Source organism: Pavona decussata, unplaced genomic scaffold (assembly GCF_977016875.1).
Source record: "Pavona decussata unplaced genomic scaffold, jaPavDecu1.1 SCAFFOLD_109, whole genome shotgun sequence".
NCBI lineage: Eukaryota > Metazoa > Cnidaria > Anthozoa > Scleractinia > Agariciidae > Pavona > Pavona decussata.
Genome location: NW_028145523.1, coordinates 749,650 through 772,214, shown reverse-complemented (window position 1 = coordinate 772,214; position 22,565 = coordinate 749,650). Strand labels below are relative to the sequence as shown.

The 22,565-nt window shown below is 39.7% G+C and overlaps 1 protein-coding gene across 1 annotated transcript; it reads left to right on the top strand.

Moving 5' to 3' along the window:
• Positions 1 to 5,050: 5,050 nt before the first annotated feature.
• On the top strand, positions 5,051 to 21,733 carry LOC146470921 (uncharacterized). The gene is made up of 2 exons (XM_085121461.1): positions 5,051 to 5,282; positions 20,435 to 21,733. The coding sequence occupies exons 1-2, from the start codon at positions 5,189 to 5,191 to the stop codon at positions 21,502 to 21,504; spliced, it is 1,164 nt and encodes a 387-aa protein (XP_084977587.1). The 5' UTR covers positions 5,051 to 5,188; the 3' UTR covers positions 21,505 to 21,733.
• The last annotated feature ends 832 nt before the right edge of the window (positions 21,734 to 22,565 follow it).

Below are 22,565 nucleotides of genomic sequence, written 5' to 3'. Positions count from 1 at the left end.
GAGTATGACGTTATCAGTCCTCTCATTTACATATTTTACAAATTTTCTACACTTAAATATCTCCGGAACCAATGCAAATATTTAGAAACAGTAAACGGCGTTTTTAATCTTTCCTAGAATTCTATGTGATAAACCTAAAAATTCAAGAGGTAAAAATTTGATCATAGTAACACTTTAATACGGTGCTGCAATTCCGGTGTCAGCTTTGTTGAAGGCGGCGTGATGGCGTTTGTTTGGGTGCCCTGGCTTCTCGTAACTCAAAACGAGAATTGGTCAGCCACTTCTTCAGTTGCAAACTCACATGCTGATGCTATCTGCCATACGCTGTTGAAACGTTCTTCACTCCTACACCAGCGTAAGGTCTGAATGGTCATGTCGGCATTTCTACGAGCGAAGATGACGTCGACCGTCTTCCCCTAAAGATATCAGCAAGTATTAGTGTTGCTCCGAATTACTTTCAGCACACACATCCGAACTGGATAAACTCCAAGTCACAAATGGCGGTCAATAAGGCTCTTCTCTCAGAGCAGGTTTTGGGATCTTTGTCTGAAGACTGATAGCGTGAGCAGGGCCTTTAAAATGCGTTCCATTTACCCGTATACAGCCTTTATGGTTTCCCACCGGCATGCCCATCGCGTGGCACTCACTTCAGCGTCAGGTTTAGATCCCCACCTTGTACTTCTGTGTCACTAAACTGGGCGTGTCGTTTGGGACTCGCTTCTAAGACGTTTTACAGAGCCTGGATAGTCCCCAGAGCGTTTCGCGATTTTTTAATTCAATCTATGTCATGGTATCCCGAAGGGCGAGGTTGAGCATATGTCCGTAACAGTGGACGTAGATACCGAGCGAGGAGCGCTCTTCCATTCTTGTTGGGAGTCTCTTGTGTACACCGTTCATATTAGTCGCCCATCGAATGCTTTGCCAACAATGTTATTGAGGTCAAGATTGAGTTCAGTTATAGCAGATTTTTTCGTGGACTAGAAATCAATGAATGCTTCTTTCTTCGTTCCATTCAGCGCGTAACTAAGGCAAAGTGAAACTTGCTCTGTTTTGCTTATGTCTGATGTTTCGTCCAAGATGATACCATACCATCCGCTTGCTCGCACATCGTTTGTGATACGCTCACGAATGAGATAAGCAATAATTTGTAGCAGTTCGTTTTGTATCACAGGAGATGTCCAGTGCGCGTGCTTCTGAAGCTGGCTATCGAGTTTATCCTTCAGCCAAGCTTGCACCGCAAGTGAATTAGTTCCAGAAAGTTACCTCTATTTACATCACTGCTAAAAAATTTACTCAAACTATCACATGTAAATTTAACTGGCTTTACCACGCCGACTTCAGGTTAAAATAGAAAATATCTATCTCTTCGAAAAAACAAAAACATGGAAACCTTTTTTTAAAAACTGGCTGGCTTTGCCCAAATTTCTCTTGCTACCCAAAAAATCTTAGTTGCCCAAAATTTGGGGGGGGGGGGGGGGGGGCTGCAGTCCCCCCAGCCGCCCCTGCCAGTAAGCCTATGAATATCGGTTTAGATGAAAAGCTTAGAGAAAGTTCCTTGAAGACAAAAAATCTTGAGGCTATTCCCTTTATTCTTCTTCCGGAATTAATGTTCCATTGAGGGGAAATTGTACGAATTGACTCTGCACACACGGAGCACTTCGTGATTGGTTCCTTAATTTCACCGTTCATTTCAGGTCAAAAGACTGTGTCTCGAGTCTTTCTTAAACAAGCTTCAATGCCAAGGAGATGATCTCTGGTCTGATTGCCTTAGGAATTACTATGCGCTGGCTTTAAAACAGGATTCCCGTTGTACAAGGATATTTCTTCTTTGTAGGCCCAGTTTTCTCTGATCGCAATTGGCAGTTCACTTTTCTATTCAGGCCAGCCAACCAGCACAGTGGTCTTCAAAGTTTGGAGCACTGTATCTTGTTCTCTCGCTAGTCTAGAGGGTTTAAGGCTTCAACTTCCAATGCAAGCACTTGAAATTCTTGATCTTATTCTCCTTGGTCGGGACGGTACGCTCTGGAGAGATGATCGGCTAGGTACATTTGCGAACCAGGTTTGTACTTAGCCTCAAGATTGTCGGAGCAACATCCGCTGCAGTCTGCATGGAACTGCCAACACAGCCTTCTTGAAAATTGCCTGAAGTGGCATGTGGTCGGATTTCACCGTAATCTTCTCTCTACGAGCTCGGGTATTGACTGAATCTTATCGCAAGGGACTCCTTTTCGATTTGAGCGTATCTTCTTTCTTTTGGTGCGAGTGTTTTTGACGCAAAAGCCACGGGCTGCCCATTTTAAAGAAGGGTTGCGCCTAGTCCCTTTTCGCTGGCATCACACTGTAGTGTAACCTCCTTATTACAGTCGTAGCACTTTAGGACAGGGAGGTTGACGACTAGTTTCTTTACTTCTTTGAATGCTGTGTCATGCTGTTTTACCCAGGTGAACTTGGCGTCTTTGGTTGTTAGATCTCTCAAGGGTTGTGCCACTTCTACAAGTCCTGGTAAGAACCTCGAGAGATAATTTACGAATCCAAGCAAACTTGTTGCTTGCATGTTGGCTGAGGCATCTGTTTAACCGCGCTTTAACCTTGTCGGGATGAAGTTTCAAGCCATCCTTGCTGACTATGTGACCCATAAATTACACTTCGGGCTTCTTGAGCTTCATCTTCTTACTGTTAAGGCGAAAATTGACTTTGCGTGCTCTTTCTAGTAACTTGGCCAGGTTCTCATCTTGATTTCTGACAGCTTGCTCCTGGGGTCTCACCACATCCCATCACTAGAATGTCATGTCGTCTCTGATTGCTTCCACACCTTCCAAGTCTGCTAGCTTCTCCTGTTGGTTGCTCTCGAACTTTTCAGGGGCATGGCTGACTCCGAAAGGCATTCTGAGATAACGATGACGGCTAAAAAGGCGTCCAGAATGTTGTCAACCTGCTGCTGGCATCATCAAGACTGATTTGATAGAAGCCGTCTTTCGAATCTAAAGTGCCGAATACTTTGGCCTTGCATTACTTAGGTATCAGTTCCTCGAGAGCATGATTTGGTATTTCGGGCGCTGGATTCCTTTTTTTTTAATTTTTGAGGGTCCAGAGAGATCCGAATTTTGCCTGGCTTCGCCACCAATACCATGTTACTAATTCACTCGGTAGGAGCTGCTTCTTTCTGGATTATCCCTTTGCTCTCTAGATCTGCAAGCTTAGCTTTGACTTTTTTCTGGAGGCTACTGGTATGCGCTTAAAAGTATGCTGAACAGGCACGGCTGATGGATCTACTACAAAGTTGCTACAGCCAATATGCCCAACTCCTTCAAAGGCATCTCTGAAATCTTGCAAGATACTCTGCGCTGTTTACGGAACGTACTTCACATCCAGAGTTAACACTGGGATCCTAACTGGAGAAGTCCCAGCTTCTGGCAGGTTTCGGCAGGCAGTAAGGGCTTATTTGAACCACTCAACCACTTGAAACTTGAGCACCTGAGATTTTCCACCATGTGTGACTCTAAGACCGACTACCCCCAGAGGTTTCATTACGGAGCCGTCAAACAATTTCAGCTTTGTTTTACTTGTTTCTATTGGTGGATTGCCATCTTGTTTTATAATCGATAAGTCTCTGTAGCTCAGTACGTTACAGGTCGCACCGGTATCAAGCTGGCACTTGAGCTGAATTTCTTCCCCGTTTTCTTCGTTTTGGACACTGAGCGTTGCAAACCATCGATTACCACTGGATTCCACGGTCGAAATTTCTTTAACTTTTAAGATGGACTCCTCTGAACTTTCACAGTTCTGCTCTAGAAGATGTACTTCATCTTTCTTTCTTACCATACAGACAGATGAAAAATGATGGCATTTTTGACAGAAGCCACACTTTTGATTGTACGCTAGAGAAGCCTTTCTCTTGCTATGTAGCTCTTGTTTACCACAGAATTTGCACCTTGCATTTCCAGTTAGTAGTCTTCTTCTTTGGGGACGCATTCTTTCCTTGTCTGGGCTTACCACTCGGTTGCTTCTTGAAATGCATGCCTTTCCCTTTTCCAACTAGATTCACTTCTTCTTTAGGCGGATCGTTAGCGTTGGATTTCATAAACTCCAACTGCTTGCTAGTAATTTCGTTAGAACGCGCAATGTCGATCACTTTGACGAGTGAGAGGGATTTTTCTCGCATAAGCTCCCTTTTACTCCTCTGTCAATGAGACCAATGCACTAATCTGTCGCGGATTTATTCATCAGTAAGTGGTCCGAATTCGACTCTCCCGGATTTGAAAACATATCGCTCTTAAACAACGTTGTGTTGCGGTTTGAAGTAGATTTCCAACGCGGCATGGTTGGACGTTGTTCCCGTCCTCATCCGAAATGCTGAGATTCAGGAATATCTGAAGGCAATCTTTTCCCATCACAGAGCGTAAAGATGCTAATCTTATTTTCCAATTAATCTTCCCACTGCTGGCGGAATAATTCCCAGTTTTTAACGAGGTTTCCTTTGCAAACCATGTGAGCGGGCACCAGAAAACTTGAAGGAACATAGGAGTACATGATGATATCTGCCGTAGGGTGCGAGCTTGACGCTGTTGCTGGAACGCTCGAAGCGGGTTCTACATCGGCCGACATGTTGTGGCTCAGCGCTCGTGTTTTTCGCGGCTAATTCAGTGATTCTTTCACTGAGACTAACGACAACTATTTCGTGTTGTTATTAGTTTATTATATTTTACTAACTTATTTGAATGCTTTTAGCACTTTGTAAATCTTGGGCCCACAGTAATTGGCGCTAGCTGTTGTGGTCACCCTGCCTTAACCCAGTACTCGTTTATCTTCTGTTTCACGTTGTTATGTTCTGAAGGCGAAGTCTAATAAAATAAAAAAATAAAATAAATAAAAACTGCTTGGGAGTGTTTCTCCTATTCGGTGATGAAGTTGTACGGCTGTTTATCGGCGTATTTAGGCGGAAATATTCGATTTACTTTCTGACACCATGATGAAACAACAGAAGTTTATTACCAAATAAGGGCTTTCATCAGCTGGTGCAAAACCATGACGTACTCTAAGCAAAGCCTATCGTAACACAGATATCAAGCATGTAAGGTTTCAATGATCGGCTTGCGCACTGAAGCTCTTGTGACAGTCTTTGGCCAGTCTGCGTTGTTCCGTTTACTGTTGAGTTCGCCGGCTGCTACCTGGAAAGTCGAAGTAAACGATGCATTGCCGTCTACCTTGTATTTGGTTTCAAGAGAGAAGTAGACCTCTGGTTGTCTCCTTTACTGTGCTACTAGCTTTTGTGCTTGTACAAGGTAAGAGAAGCAACACTATGATTTGTGTTTGTTATCTCCGTCTAACAACCCATATGCAGTAATTTTAGGGCGTTCAGTTGCCTTTTGCCAGAGATATCAAATCGAACTCATTCGTTAAATTAAATTCGATTGTGTTCCGCAGTCGAACAAAGCACAACACAGGGCCCAGCTGTTCAAAGCCCGATTAAGCATACACTCTGTTTTTTTTATAAGAACCTTTTTCAGTAAGAACGTCGAGGCTGAGATTGACCAAAATTTTAAGAATGTATTAAGAACATTCCTCAGGCTGACAGTCTATTAAGAACGTTTTTATTTTGGTAATCTGTATATAAAATCAAGGTAACAAATGTAAATTAACTAAAATACTTAAGGGCATAATTTGTTTAACATCAAGAATGGTGACATACATCTCGGTTTGTCATAATCATACCATATCTCAGCAGGCAATGCACTTTGATAGGTTTCGTGGTCGCTTCCGGTGATTTATAAAATACATGTAGTGTATACTAATTTAAGAACATTTTAAGAACGTTTTCAGCCTCAAATCGCAAAAAAATATAAGAACGTTCAGCCTCAGCTCCAAAATTAGACGTTCTTATAAAAAAAAAAAACAGAGTGTATCCTGAGTTAACGTGAACTTTGAGTCGAGTATATTTACTAGTTAATCCATAAGGATTCGTCCAAAATATTTTTGTTCCCGGCTCAGTTTTGCCTTAGACTTTTCTTTACCATTAGAGCCATTTCTAATGGTAATTTCTAATTTCGGATATTAGGATTCTATTAGCGTTAATCGGCTTTCGAACAATCCGGCCCAGAACCTTTTTGTGAGTTCGATTAGATCGTCATTATCCAACTAATCGAACATGCATGAAATCAGTTTTGTTCGATTACGTTCGGAAATCGAACATATCCGACAAGAACCCATATGATACGTGTAGCGGATAAAAAACCATCTATTCTAACACAGAACGAATAAATTTAAATATATGGAACATTTATTTTAAACTGCGGATGAAAGGTCAAATAGAAGAAAGATCCTTGCAGTTACTACGCAACTTAAACAGTGCAGTGCTCTTTCTTCTATTTGACTAATCAGAACGGGAAACTAGTTATTATTTATCATATCTGTTCAACGAAAACAAACCTTTAGCCAGTTTCTAGTGTGAAAAATATACTTAATGATCTTCGCGCGTATCTCAGTGCATTCATCTTTCTACTTAAAAGCTAAGCAATCGAAAAAGCTGCCTCGTATTAACTATAGTCAAATTAATTATTTAAAATGTAATAGCACGTATTCGTATAAATGTAAAATTCGTTTTTGTTTTGGTCCTCGGAGTTCAAAATTTCTCTCTATTATGCCTTCTCCTATTCATCATAACATTGAAGTTGCAATTTTGGTAGCCTTTCCCCACATCATCATAACTGTAGTCTCCACAAGCAACTAGCCAGCTTGCTACCGCATATCCTGGGTGTCAGAGGTTATTTTTTTCGCGAGAGATTGAGAAAGAACTGCGGCTTAGCCGCCGATGCCGCTATTTACTCATTTTCATTTTTTAGACAAGGGGCCTCTGAAGCCAGGGAACTACCGCGTGCTAACCAGCTTGAAAAGTACCGTTACGCAATTAGCGTGGTGGAAAAAGTCGCGCAGGCCAAGTTGGTCTCTTAGCGTTCGTGTTTCAGCTAAGAAAGTAACCAAGAGTTCGTTAATCTAACGTTTGTTTGTGTTTGATTGGCATACTTTTTGTGTGTTCGAGTTCGTTCGATTGGTGTAGGCAATCGAGCCCTCCTTTTTCGATTTTTAGTTTTTGTGATATTGATATAGTACTACTACTACTACTACTACTACTACTACTACTACTACTACTACTACTACTACTACTACTACTACTACTACTACTACTACTACTACTACTACTACTACTACTGCTGCTGCTGCTGCTGCTGCTGCTGCTGCTACTACTACTACTACTACTGCTACCACTACTACTACTACTACTACTACTACTACTACTACTACTACTACTACTAATAATAATAATAATAATAATAATAATAATAATAACAATAATAATAATGATGATGATGATGATGATAATAATAATAATAATAATAATAATAATAATAATAATAATAATAATAACAATAATAATAATAATAATAATAATTCCTCGCGAAGCGAGGGCCGAAGGCCCGAGCGTAGCGAGGTTAATAAATTTGTCGGGCCGAGCCGGCCCGAGTGGAGCTAAGCCGCGCGAATTCGAGCGAAAAATATATTTATATATATGTATGTTTGTATATTTAGTTGAAGGTGTCCGCAATGACGTCAGACTGTCTGGCGTCGTCTGAAAAAAATTTGCATACATCGGAAAAAATATGCGTGCATGATCAAATTTCAACTGCAATGTTCATCAGTATTCACTGATGCAGAACTATCTCTCCAGAATCTTTTCCCTTTCTTCCAGAAATCTTTTTTTGTGAAAGATTGCATTGAAGAAATTACACGTTTTGTGGCCGCGGTAAAATAATTTTCCGTGGGAAATAAATTCATCGAACACGACAGCGCTTCACGCCCGTTGTGCATTTCATCGCGTCAGAAATAGATTTTTAACCGCAAACTAGCCCGTGGAACTACGAAAAGACCATGCTCATCAAAATAGTTGCTATGTTCAGAAACCTTTTAATCTCCTCATTTGATGCTACAACACGAAAGAGGGCTTTCCACCCAGCCCCAGCTTCGCGAGGTTTTGCGAGTCACGTATTTCTAGCAATAATAATAATCGTAATAATTCTTTGCGTAGCGAAGTTAAAAAAAATTATCGGACCGAGCCGAAGCCCGACCAGAGCTAAGCCGCGCGAATGGGTCTCTGTAAAACGCAGACCGGATGGCGGCGGATGGCGGATGGCGGATGGCGGATGATAAAATGCGGATGACAAAATGCGGATAATAAAATGCGGATGACAAAAAAAATTAAAATAATAAATAAATAAATAAACAATTTTTTACGCCCAATTTCTTTTAGAAAATTATGTAAAAATTACGTGAAGATTAAGTACTGATTCATGCCGAAAGACTTACGCTATGGCTTGACCGTTTGTTATATGTTATGAAGTTGCACTAGGAAATAGCCGGAACAAATTTTTCTAACTTGACTTGAGGCGAGGGTACATCTGAAAGCTGTTTTTACGCCGCTTAAAATCGATTTAACGGAAATATCTCGCTCGCTTTTCAAGCAATACAAGAACCTTTAGCTCATAACACAAATCAATGTTTGATTAGTTAAGATTTGATGTAGTTTAAAAATGAACTAACCAGCAAATCAAGTAAGTTATTTTGCTTACGATATACTGTCTACGTGCGGGTCTAGGGGTAAGCTAAGCCTTCAGTGGCCGTGTAAAACAATGATAATAAGATTTACCTCGACAGAAGCCGGAAGACATTGGTCAGAGCTACAACTAAAATGCTACTATCGCAATTTTGTAACATGCATGAGGCCGTCGATAAAACCCGGAACATGGAACATTCCGGAACATTCCGGAACATCCCGGAACATTCCGGAACATTCCGGAACATCCCGGAACATCCCGGAACACGAAAAAAAAAATTGAGATAAAAAAAAATAATAATAATAAATTAAACAAAAATAAAGGAAAACATGAAAAAAAAAGTGAGTATATTTACATAAAATGAAATTACATTGTATCCGAAAAAAATTCATATAAGAAGAAGTACGGAGTAGATGGGAGGGTAGTATAAATGGAGTATGTACTTCAATGGTATGTCCTTCATGTATCCCTTATTATAATAGGGGATATATGAAGTACCTACGATAAATGGGGTGTTATAACTTACCACACTGAATGAAGGCGCAAGTACTTTCCCGCCATTTGCAGCACGTGCTTATCGCCCGCTACGCCAGAATTGGATCAGTTCCGGCTCGGCTGACCAAAGAATCAATTTCCTGATGTTCAGAGTGGAACTAAAAGTCGTTCGCGCAGTCTTTTTACCAAAACCCTCCCGGGCTCCCCGCGTCTTGTTCTCTATGCCTATAACTATTTTTCATATGAACAAAATTTCCTGTTAGGCCTGTTTGTTTTTAAGATAAAATCCACTGAAAATAGCCAGAACTGATCAGTTTCTGGCGTAGCGGACGATAAGCACGTGCTGCAAATGGCGGAAAGTTCTTGCGCCTTCATCCAGTGTGGTCAGTTCAACACCCCATTTATACTACCGTCCCACCTCTCCACCTACTCCGTAATTCTTCTTATATGAATTTTTTTTTCGGATACAATGTAATTTCATTTTATATAAATATACACACTTTTTTTCATTTTTTCCTTTATTTCCTATTTTTTTTTTGTTTAATTTATTATTATTATTATTTTTTTTGTCTCTTAATTTTTTTTTCTTGTTCCGGGATGTTCCGGAATGTTCCGGGATGTTCCATGTTCTGGGTTTTATCGACGGCCCATGTATTACACTCAACCCAGGTCACGCGTGAAAAGTTTTTCCAAGAATGAAATGAACATTCGAATTTCTCTTTGTAATGTCCGACGTGTGAATGGAATGTTGGACATTTCTCTGGAAATCGTTTCGAAAAAGACGCATTAACTGAAAAAAAGATTCAAAATACTTGGGAAACAATTGTTATTCTTGAAATATTTAATTAAAATGACATGTAAATTTCAAACTCCGTTCAAATTTCAAAAATATCGTTCACGCGTGACCTGGGTTGACTGTAAAACGCAAAAGCCATAAACAATCCCTACCATCGTGGGCTGGACCACCATTTTCACCATACATGTACAGTGAACACAAAAAAGGTTAACAAAAATTGCCTGACTTTAAAAAAAGGTTGAAGATCGATTGAGTTTAATCAATTCATTAACTTAACTCACCTCTTTCAAACAAAAGTTGGCTGGCCCAAAACCGCGTAGCTTTCCGACAACTCAGATATCGGTTAATCCAGGTGCACGGTTCATTCACTCGAGCTATTACACACGCTAACAAACCTTTCTACAGGTGCCGTGCACGTACAAACGCTCGGTGCAAAATCGACAACTATTTAGGGTAGGGTGGTGTGTCGATCAAGTACTGTAGTGGTAGTAGTGTAGTTTTCTTTGTTAAATGTTAGTTACTAATAAAGATGGGGGGAAAAAGGACTGTAGTGGTGATGTTAAGTTGAAAAGTATGGATCCCGATCAAAAAGTACTTCTTCTTCGATGAAAGTGCTTTCTTTTTTTCGGATCCGACGATACATAAAGAAAAAATGTGGGAAATTTGTGATTAATTGATTAATCAATCAATTTATTTATTATTTTAATTTTTTTGTCATCTGCATTTTATTATCCGCATTTTTCCATCCGCATTTTATCATCCGCCGTCCGCCATCCGCCATCCGCCATCATCCGGTCTGCGTTTTACAGAGACCCCGCGCGAATATATACACCCGTTTTCAAAAACGTTGCAATTTGAAAGCATATATGTATTATGTAAACCTTTTCTTTACCCATCAAAAATGACACCTTTTTGATAGGTAAAGAAAGGTAAAAATAAAACATATATTTTCTGAAGGTGTCCGCATTATTGCCTGGTAAGAGTAATGTATGAATGACGTCAGACTGGCGTCAGACGCAGTTTGTTGGAGCAAAATTTGCAGACATCGGGAAAGTCTTGCGTTCAGTGCCGGATCAAATTTCAACTGCAATGTTCATCAATATTCACTGGATGGAAATATCTCTGCAGAATCTTTTCCCTTTCTTCCAGAAATCTTTTTACTCGGGCCATAAGGCGGCACGAGTTAAGGTTTCGCTAGCATTATCAAATTCTTTTTTATTTTTTTGGTAACGTTGGGCCGAGAGATAAGACTTCGGGCCACGAGTTATTGTTCTCGGTCTCGTTTTTTGTATTCGGCTGGCACGAGTCATGTTTTCGTCCCGTTATAAAATTCTTTAAATTCTCGGTCGCGTTCTTTGTACTCGGGCCGTGAGGAGTGTATACAATATCCGAGCCAGGGAGGCATGCGAGTCATGCGAGGCAGACGTGCGAGGCATGAACAAAACATGCGAGACATGCTAGGCATGAACAACCTCAACATAAACTGCTAACCGTTAAGCTAACCGGGGAGCTATTTAAGCTAACCTGAGTGGTATTTGGGCTAACCGGGGTGCTCTTTAGGCTAACCAGAGTGTTTTGTAGGCTAACCTGAGTGCTTCACACGTCTGCCTCGCTGGCTCGCAGATTGTGCATCCCCGCTGTGAGGCGCCGAGTCTGAAGTTCACCACATGACGTGTCACATACAGGATGGCAGGTGCAAGACACAAATGACTAAAACTAAGACTTATTCCTCTAAAATTTATCAACTTTAACATACAAAAACGGCATTCGCTTACCTAGAGAGGCATTTTCTATTTCCAATTTAAAGCCCGGGATTATAAAAAGCATTCGTATGACAAATGTCGTTTTCCCCTATATTTCATTCTGACTGCAAGAAATGTAATTGTATCTGGTGGTTACTTATTGCCTCACTATATCTCTGTATCTATCTATTTTGGGGAATAAGCGATGCTGGAGGTTATCACTGCTAAAAAATTGTAGGCTTACGCACCACGCAGTCAAATATGGCCCGAGTATAAGCTGAAACCAAACGCACGATCCGTGAAAGGTTCACAGAACACAGACAAGCGACAAACAACCCGCGTCACGCCAACTCTACAGCAGCAGTCCCTACACACTTCAACTTACCAGGTCACTCCTCTGCGGACATGCGACTCATCCCTCTCGGACTACAACCCATCATCGATGCCTCCCGCCGTAAGGCACGCGAGGCTTTTCTTATTTATAGAGGGAAAACGTTATCTCCAGAAGGCATTAACAGGAAAAACGAACGCTGGACCTTGATTATACACTTCTATATTTTTGTTATCTCATATTTACAAGTACGCTGTCTTCATGTCATGTATTAGCCAATCATTTTTTCCATGTATTTTTCAAACTTCAATTTAAGGAGTCGTTACCATATTTTCCTTCAGTATAGCTCTGGCCCTGAGGAAGACTAATTCTATTAGTCGAAATATTGGCCACTAATAAATCTGCCCTTTGCCGTAGTGCCAGCCTTGCATTCAGTTCTGTATTTTCACGTTCAAGTGACGCCTGACACGAGGTCTTTCACAAGAGAGATCCGGCAAAATTACAAGAGACCATGAGGTAAGAGAGCGAATCCCCCATACATACCACCTCTTCCTATAAATTTTTTTTAATTTATTTTTATTTGCGCTGCTATTTTAATGTTGACATCTTATTAGTCAGTTAGAGTGACGTCATTTAATTTTAAACTCAATGGCGGATTAAAATTTCCCAAAATAGCATTGCGCGAACTAAAAAAAGATTGAAAATAATTATCATGGGGCACAGGGATTCGCTCTCTTACCTCATAGTCTCTTGGCTGAAAACAGCTTCTTGTTTGTGAAGGATTGCATTGAAGAAATTACACGTTTCGTGGCCGCGGTAAAATAATTTTCCGTTGGGAAATATATTCATCGAACACAACAGCGCTGCACGCCCGTTGTACATTTCGTCGTGTCAGAAATAGATTTCAACCGCAAACTAGCCTGTGGAACTACAAAAATACCATGCTTATCAAAATAGTTGCTATGTTCAGAAACCTTTTAACCTCCTCATTTGATTCTACGATACGAGTAAAGAGGGCTTTCCACCCAGCCTAGCTTCGCGAGGTTTTGCGAGTCACGTATTTCTAGTAGTAATAATAATAATAATAATAATGATAATTTTTTAAAATTAATATAAAATCTTTATTAACATATTTCAAGCAAATTGCTGTTCACAAGTTAAAAGTAATAATAATAATAATAATAATAATAATAATAATAATAATAATAATGATATAATAATAATAACGATTTATTGTAGCTTTTCTACCAGGTAGCTATACATCTGCACGATAAATATACTAGATTACAAAGACAAGAAAGAAAGAAGGAAAGAAAGAAAGAAAGAAAGAAAGAAAGAAAGAAAGAAAGAAAGAAAGAAAGAAAGAAAGAAAGAAAGAAAGAAAGAAAGAAAGAAAGAAAGAAAGAAAGAAAGAAAGAAAGAAAGAAATAAAACCACGAAAATAAAATATAGTACGCGTTGGAATGAGCAACCGACGAAGCTTGAACCGCTCATCTATGGCTAAAAAATCGAACAATCGTATAATTCCACCACCTTTTCAGATGATGGCCACGTAGAAAACGAAAGAATTTGAAAAAACTGCAGTATTTTGATCAACGGTCAACCAATATTTTACGAAAATGGTTCAAAAACCAAACTGTTATTTCTTCTTAATGTTGATCGTGCCTTTCTTTCCCTGAATGGATATTCGCAAAAAAATGTAACATATCAGAAGTTTGATGAGAAACGTTCTTGGATTACTAAATGCATTCATGCCCTTTTCTGTATTTTTGTTGATGATTAGATATAAATGAAAAAATATAAGTGTAAAACAAACCGTTTTTTATTTTCTTAAATATGGTAAAATTATGAAGACAGGCAAAACACGACTCCTATTGGTCGAGATAAGAAGTACATGTTCTTCAAAGCTTTGCTCTTACGAGTAACGTCTTTCAAAGATCTCCCTTTTCTGTACGAACGTAGGGGAGGATCTTTGTAGATCTCTCTTAGCAGAGGCTGGTTTTCTACCAAATGCCATTTACTCATCAGAATGGTTTTTAGGTTAGGCAAAGATAGGCGATATTCCGTAACAAACGAAAAAATGTTTTTGCGCTTTTTTTGTTTGTTTTGTAGTGCCGACAATCTTTCGCTGAAATTGACTTCTGAGAGAGTTTTATCTATAAGGTTATCGGGGTAACTTCTGTTGCGTAATCTCTGTTCGAATAGAGTGATGTTTTCTTCAAATTTTGTTTCCGAAGAGTTTGTTCTGAGAAGTCTTAAGGCTTCGCCTTTGATAAAGCCTTTCCCTGCGCCTGGAGGGTGGCAGGAAGAAAAATGCGTGTACTCGAACGTTTCTGTCGGGTTGAAGTGCGTGCGCACGTCAAGTTTTGATTCTTCTTTTAATCTTTCGCCCTTGTATACACATGTGTCAAGGAAAATGGTTTCAATATCTGAAATTTCAGCCGTGAATTTTATGGTCGCACGATAGTTGTTGGCTAGCTCTATAAAAGTTTGGATTTCATTTTTGCTTACGTTCCATAGAGAGAAGACATCATCGATGTATCTCTTCCATGTAAGCGGTTTTGTAGCACTACGACTAATTATTTCTGTTTCGATCTCTGCCATAAAAATATTGGCAAAGAATATTGCCATCTTTGTACCCGTTGCGATCCCGTGTCTTTGGAGGTAGTGGCAGGCAGTGAGTTGGAAAGAAAGGTTTGTTTGTGAGGAATGTTTCGTATGCTTTGCATGCAATTCTGATTCCTTCCTCCTGTAATATGTTATTGTATAAGCCAGCTACGTCCATTGAGACAAGGATCATGTCCTTTGCGACCTTTGTTTTCTCTATAAAGTTCAAGAAGTCGGTTGTATCTTTGAGATATGACTTCTGTATTTTAGCGATAGGCTGAAGGAGGTAATCAACAAATGATGAGATTCGCTCCGGTGGTGCTATCACAGCCAGATATGATGTGGTCTGCCGACCGGGTTTGGTTTGTGAATCTTTATAAGTGTGTAGAAAATATAGGAATTCGTGGCGGGTTAGGCGTAAGGGAGAGCCACTTTTCTGTCATTTCATCGATATGCTTTCCATGGTCTAGCGCGTTAATGAGTTCTTTGACTCTGGTACCATAGGTGATGATAATGGCTTGTAGTTTTTGTCTTCATCAAGTAGTATCTGCCCATGAACACATGAATTAACCAAATGCTTAGGACGGCAACTAACTAATAAAGGAACAAAATGAGAAAGGACTTTGGTATCAGGCGATATGTAGATATTAGGCATCAGGTAAGCTAATTATGCAAAAGTGATTTTGGTGGCAACATTTGTTAACTTTCCACTTGATATCTATCATCATATTTTGAATGACAGCAGTTTAAACAACTTTCACAATAAGCTACTTGAAAACGATACTTTTCCAGTTTACGTTTAAATTCCAGTGAACGAATATTATAAAATGTATCGTAGCAAGAAACATATGAAAAATGTCCAATACTTTAATTTCCGCGATATTTGTAACCGGAATTTATGGGATACGGGATATTTGGTCAAAAAATTACAGGGATACGGGATATTAAGACCCCCCAATGGAGCCTCTCTTGTGCTCTGGGTATTCTCATTGACGATTGTTGAAAATGGTTATCAGAGAGGGCCACAGGAAAAGGGGTACCTTTAAATTTGATCCCAGAAACTGCCAACATAGCTGATAGGAGAGTCTTCAATTAAAATCTCCAGGATATAGGTCAAGCACATTAATATAAACAGTAAAGGGATTATGGAAATTGTTTACTGATGGCCAATTTTTTCATTGGCTTGTTCAAAGTGAGGGAGATTTGAGTGTTATGTCATAACAGCAACAACAAAAACAAAACAAAAAAGCCCCCTCCCCCCCCCCCCCAAAAAAAAAATAACAAAATGAAATAAAATATGTGGTACTATTGGCATAAAAAATGGCTTTGATATTTAAAGCACAAGCAGAATTAAAACTGGCCCGGTTCTTGGTTCTGGTTATTTTCTGAAGGCCTAAGTAAAAACCCACTGCTATCAATATCCAACATAAGAAAGCCAGGGCTATTTGACAGAAGGAAAAAGCTAAATTAAACAGAATAGAACAACAACAAAAACATTCTTTACTTCAACAAGATCAAGTTTAAAGCATGGAAACTTTTGTGGGGTTGTGTAAGATGAAAACTACAAAAAATAAGCTGTGGTTTGTGTGAAAATTTAGGTTAAAGTATTTTGGCTCTTAATTTAAAATACCAAAGAAAAAGGACAGTAGAATCTCTAAGAATTTTGGAAAAGATGGTCATTCTTTCATAACTATAATATTACGATTTTTTGTCTGTGAACCTTGTGTGATTTTGTGGGAAAATACACAATGCTGCTACAGCGCAGTGTTATGCTGGCTCTTCACACTCAAGATGTAAAATGATTACAATTATAGTGTCAGTTTTAAATGAGATCAAGAGGCTGGTTTGCTTCCCTCAGATTCACACATCCTTATTGACTAAGGAACAAACATTATTGAAATAAAAAAAAAGGGTGAGATATGATGCAAGCCTACTAAGTTTTCCTCCTTAGCTGTCGTCCTAAACTTTCTTATTAATCTTTAGTTTTCCAGCTGCATTTGAGGGCTTTACAACAATTTATTGTTAAATGTTACTTGGACTGTGGCTTTCAAATATTAGGCCCCTCATGATTACTTCATTCACTGCTTGAAAGCTGTTGTAGAATGAGGACGGGATCTAACCAGGTAATACTTGGTAGATTATAGCCTTGTAGTATTGTAATATTGCAATTCTGTAGATTACAGCTACAACTACCCACTCTTCAACTGAAGTTAATTATACATCATTTTAGTTTTTTCAAAGCTTTATTGAACTGTAGAAAAAAAGAGGTTAATAGTTCTTTTTTCTTGACTCATCATGCAGCTTCTGATTGATACTTGCGAACACCATACACGCCACCAACATAACATGTACACCACTGACATGTATTGGTCTGGAGTCATCCATCCTATTCAATAATTTGTTGCTCAAGTGCTTCTGTGAATAGTGATTTACTAAGCCCAAACGGAAAACATACCCATAATACTAAAAAGCTATATGTCTACCTCAAGTGCAGTTGCTGAGTAATTGCCGGAGTGAATTCGTTTCTTCTTCGGCTTTACATGTAAATCCCAAGCTTGATTGCAAGGAACGCACGATGTTCGATGCGCGTATGACGTCACACAAAGATCTCACACAAGCAACCGCTTTTTAGAATCACCACGGGCGTCACTTTGCCATCTGAGTAATGGCGGACGGGTTTTCGACGGTTTTCGGCCACCAATTCCCAGGATCAGTAAGCTTGTATAAACCTAATTAATAGCTATTTTTGCATTTACGAACACATTGACTGGATTGGAACACGAAAAGGGGGAAAAAGAAATAAAAATTTTCGTCGTAGTGGCACTTTAAGAATTTAGCTTTATGGATAAAGTTCATCATGATAAAGTAAATTTGAAAAATATAGGTAATGAATAATTAAAGTAAGAATACACAAAATGTGCTATTTATTAAGTATCTATCTGGCCAGCTTTCTTCTCTGTGTTTGTTAGTGGTGAACAAGACAGCGCTCAGTACGCAGTTCAGTGAATTCTTTCAATTGCCGAGTAATCGCCGATGCGATAGCGTCGAGAGCCGAAACCGAACCACGCAGTCGAAAACAAAATAACCCAAGTCGAAAACGATGGACATCAAATCCGAAAAAAAGAAACGCCCTTAGGCGAAAGCGAAGCTCATAAATGATGCCGTGTTTTCTTTCATTTGTCGAGCGAGCACTTGGTCTTTGGTGGTCACCTTTACCGTTACTGGTGTTTATGATTACACAAGGTGAGAGAAGCAACATAGTCATTGATAGACATGGTCATAGTCGTGCTTTAGTGATTCACGGATAAATAATAATACCTAGCGATTCTCTGTACGCATCTACCGAGGCTCAAGTTGTTAACTAATCTCGTACCCAGGATTCCCACCGTCATTTCCAAACCTGCAGTGAGATCTGGGTGCAAAATTAGGCGTTGACTGTATTTGAATGGAAATTACGCCTTTGTGTCGGCGTGTTCTTAGATTAAGAAAGTATATATAAAAAATAAGGATCGTAGCCAACCCAATCGTATTCATCGCGCAGAATGCCTGGACATCATGAATAATTCATAGCCACTGAAGCGGCAAATTCGAATGCGATCGCGCTTTGAAGAGCTATAAATTAGAGAAGAATGGGCCGAAACTAGGCAACTAGGGTTCACAAAATTCACTTTCCCGAGTCTCAGAAATGATAATCTCAAGGTTCACGCACGGCTTCTTGAAAATCAAGGATTAGTCTACAATTTGCACTAAAAAAGAATGAAATTGAGAAAGTAGAAGTTTTATGTTTTTCCACTTGAATGTACAGTAAATTTTGCAAATTTTCGTATAGACAGTCATTTTGGAGAACTATTTTGGGAAAACTAACATACCTACTAGACTTTCACGCACGGCAAATGGCAGACAAGTCTTTCCTTGAAAAGAATCCGTTTTATTTTCGAAAATTGGTCACGAGGAACCTTTATGTTTTTCAGTTTGAAAATTGTTGGTCGTAGTTTTATTTGAAAATGGCGCGTTCAGAGCTGGCGAGCTATTGTTTTCAGCCCAGACATGAATAACAATACATGTCAAATGAAACAATGCCTATTGTTGAAAACCACTCTGCATGAAAAAATATTCTTAACTACCGCGAATTTTAAAATTGCCATATGCATCAGCTGTTTTACTCACGATCTACGGTCAAAACAAAGATGACGGCGTGCGCGACCAATAAATACAATAGTGATCGAGAGCTCTTTTCAGAGCTCTTCGAAAACCCGCTCCGTCCGTTCTTAATTCACATCGTGCCGCCATACGTTAATGTTATAAACTCTACTTACGATTTTCAACTGAACGGAGAAGGTGTATTGAAATCATTGTGGAGGGACGTTTGCGGGAAACCGGCCAATTTGTTCGACCATCCTTTCCGTTCGTCTACAAATTAGAGGAATCTGGTCGCGAGCGCAACGTTTTAGTTAAAGCTTCTCTTTTTTCGCAACAAAGAAAAGGCACGTGCGCGCGAGTTTTTTCGAGCACAAGCTACTTAAGATTCAGGCGCGACAAGTATATGTTCGAATGCCTGAGAAGGCGCCACATTTGTTGCCGTGGGTTTGGCGGAAGGTAAGACTTGCCCTATTCACAATTAGTATAAAGCAGGCCAAACGGCTTTTCAAAAAATTCGATCTGTTATACTATTGAACGTTAATACACTTGCTGCCGGTGCGCACTTATTCAGCCATACTGCAAAGGTGCGATATTAGGAAACAATAGAATGAACAATAGCTTATGTGGCCATTGTCTTTAAGCTCCGAGCTGACAAGTTAATGAGCTAAGCGGTATTCCCTGCGGAGCACGGCGCGCGTAGATTTGGACCAATGACAGTCACTCAGTTTACGCTTCACCGCTAATATTACAGATCTATAACTTTTGCCGTACAGTAAGTAAATGTCCCCAAAACAATAGGCATTCTGCGCGATGTGAGACAAGGTCATTTACAGATTTCGATCTGTAGACAGATCTGGAGCAATTCAAAATAAAACTGTATTTGTCTTTACTCCAGAGACTGGTGATGACAGCCTTGCGAAATGGTGTGCATTTTGTGGCTTTACTAAAATCTGAAACGTCTCCTATCGCTTCCTTAAAAACTTTTAAACCTGCTGAAAGGTTAAAAACTAGGAGACCCCTGTATCCCTACCTGGATTGTTGCGTTTAATAAAACATGGCTCAGTAATATGCAATGTCAGCTCGACCAAGCCCTGGCAGAAATCGCTTCTGGTTTCGATGTAAAGTAAAAGGCCTACGGGAATCTCTTGACTTTGCTTTATTTATTTCCTTGTGATATGATAAAGTTTTGTTGCTGTTGTTGTTGTTGCTCGAAAAGAAGAAAAGAGCGATTGAACACATGCAAAGATGATCAAATACGACATGAAGACGAACTTACATGGCAAAAGACATATAGACCTTTTTCATGAATGGCGGCCGATAAATTATTCTTTTGTTTTCATGAAAATTAGCACTTCTAGCCTCGTCAGCATGTGCAAAATTCAAAAGAATTTTTACTTTGAAATGAGGTTAGTAGGGCTAATTAACATATGTTGAAAAGAATAATAAATCGGCCGCCATTTATGGAAAAGGTCTATAGCCGCCTGGAATCTCATTTTTACGGCATCAGTTGAGCTACTTTCACACTTTCACACCTGCTTGTCGCCTCTTTAAGTCTTATAGAGCAGTTACCGTTTTACTGTCAGCTTAAAAACGTAAAGTTGCAACTGCCAACATCGTGATTACCGTACGATATGTAGAGAGCAATAGGGATGCCTAACCGGAAAAATAGGATGATCTTTTACGTTCTCACAGCTAACTGTTATTTTATTACTTTTAGGCCTCACTGTATTTTACCCTGCCCTGTACAAGATAGCCAGCTCTCCAACAGGCAAAGAGACGCAGCCAGCCAGCTTTCTAATCCGCGGAGAGATACAAACAACCAGTTCTGCATTCCGCAAGGAATCTAGCCACGTTTGTCCTCGAAATGAATTCTCCAACGTTGTACTGGTGATAGTATTCAACTATCCGCATTACTCCAATATTCCAGACCTCATTGCGCTGTACAAGAATGCATTTCCCACTATAATGTTTTGTGGATCGGAAAAAGCGACTGGGGAACACACAGTAGAGGCTCTTGACATTAAAAAAGGATACTTTGGCTACATATGTATTTCACGTGCTATGCAGAAACATCCAGGATACTCAGGGTATTTATTAATCAGCGATGACGTTATTTTGAACTACTGGAATTTAGTTGGCTTGAATCGAGATCAATTATGGGAGGGGCCGCACGTTGAGTTACAGTTTCGGGAGCTCACTGAAGCCGAAAAGCATCGAGTATGGCCTTGGTGGCGCACTCCGTGGGGAAGAAGAGCATGCCAAAATTCCTTAAATGAAATCAAGACTTTTAAGGAGTTGGATCCTGATGAACGGTTGCCAGAAATGTTAAATAAACTTACTGATAATCAAACACATCCACGGAGCATGGTATGGGACATAAAGAGGGCGATAGATATTTTGAAAAAGAACCAAAACGGTACATTGCACTGTATCAACTGGCACGCGGATGCGTTCTACGTTCCTGGAAGATATGAGGTTGCATATAGAAAACTCTCTGATATTTTTTACAAGCACAGGACGTTCCTGGAAATTGCTGTACCAATGATTTTTCGGCTGATTGACTTTCAGGAGAATTTTGAGTATTTCGATGGGATATACTTAGCTAGGCGTCCCAGTAAAGGCGCAGAAACAAGGGCAGTGCGTTTCTGGGAAGTATATAATAAGAAGCTGGCGTTTGTTCATCCTTTCAAACTTGATGCTAAAGCTGATGGTACTTTGAATTCGATACTGCTGAGAAAATGGATCATTGAGTACAGTGACAGCGTTAGCAAATGTAAAAATAATTAACGTCGTGTTAAAGCGTTTTCTGGTACTGCACACTCATTGCGTAACACCTGGGAACTCGCCGCAACCCCCACCCCCACCATTGCACACTCCCTTTTCAAGCCATTTCTTATAATTTCTCCCTTTCCCTGCCACCTTAAACACACACCTTTTAAGGATAGAAAAAATATAAATGGTTGCTGAGGAGGCAAATTGCTGATTGTGTTAACCTTGATTCTCAGGTTATGATTGTGTGGAAATGTTAGTCTTTCAAGGTAATTAAGAGCTCGTTTAGGGCAATTGGTATATAATCTCGTTTATGTATTTGTTATCCCTTTCCGTTTATGTTTATTCAGTAATATTTATCATTAAAAGTTAGTGACTTTGTATGTTTCTCATTCATTCAAGGTATAATGCAAAAGAAAGTCGAAAGTGCACTAAATACTTTTCCCGACGTACGACATAATAGGCCATTTTCGAGTTGCTTTGAACCTCATGTCACGTGCTATGCAGAATATCCGGGGTTTCCAAAGCGAATTAAGATCCAAAATCAAACATGGCATTGGTAGGATACCCCGTGGGGACAAGAAGGGTGCCAAACGTTTAACTGAAACGAAGACCTCGAATGAGTCAAATCCTTACAAATGGTTATCAGCCGAAAGATTGATAATCACAGCAAGGAACAAAGATATCAAAGAACAATGGTATGAAACATGACAAAGGCGATAGACGTTTTGAAAAAGAACGGAAATGGGCAAGTACATTGCTATAGAGGGCGCTCGGGTGTGTTTTATATTCCTCGAAGATTCTCCAATGCATTTACAAAACTCTCTGATATTTTAAAAGCAACGGACGTTCCTGGAAATTCAGTGCCGTGCCGACGATTCCTGGAATGATTGACTTTCTGGAGAATTTTGAGTCTATCACCGGGATTTGTATAAAAGGGAGGCTTATGGAGACGTACTGCAGAAGGAAAGACAAAACGCTTTTGAGAAGAAGATAAGAAACTAGAGTTTGTTCATCCTTTTAAACTTAGTGCTCATTCTGATGGTACTTTGAATTCGATACTGCTCTGAAGCTGGATC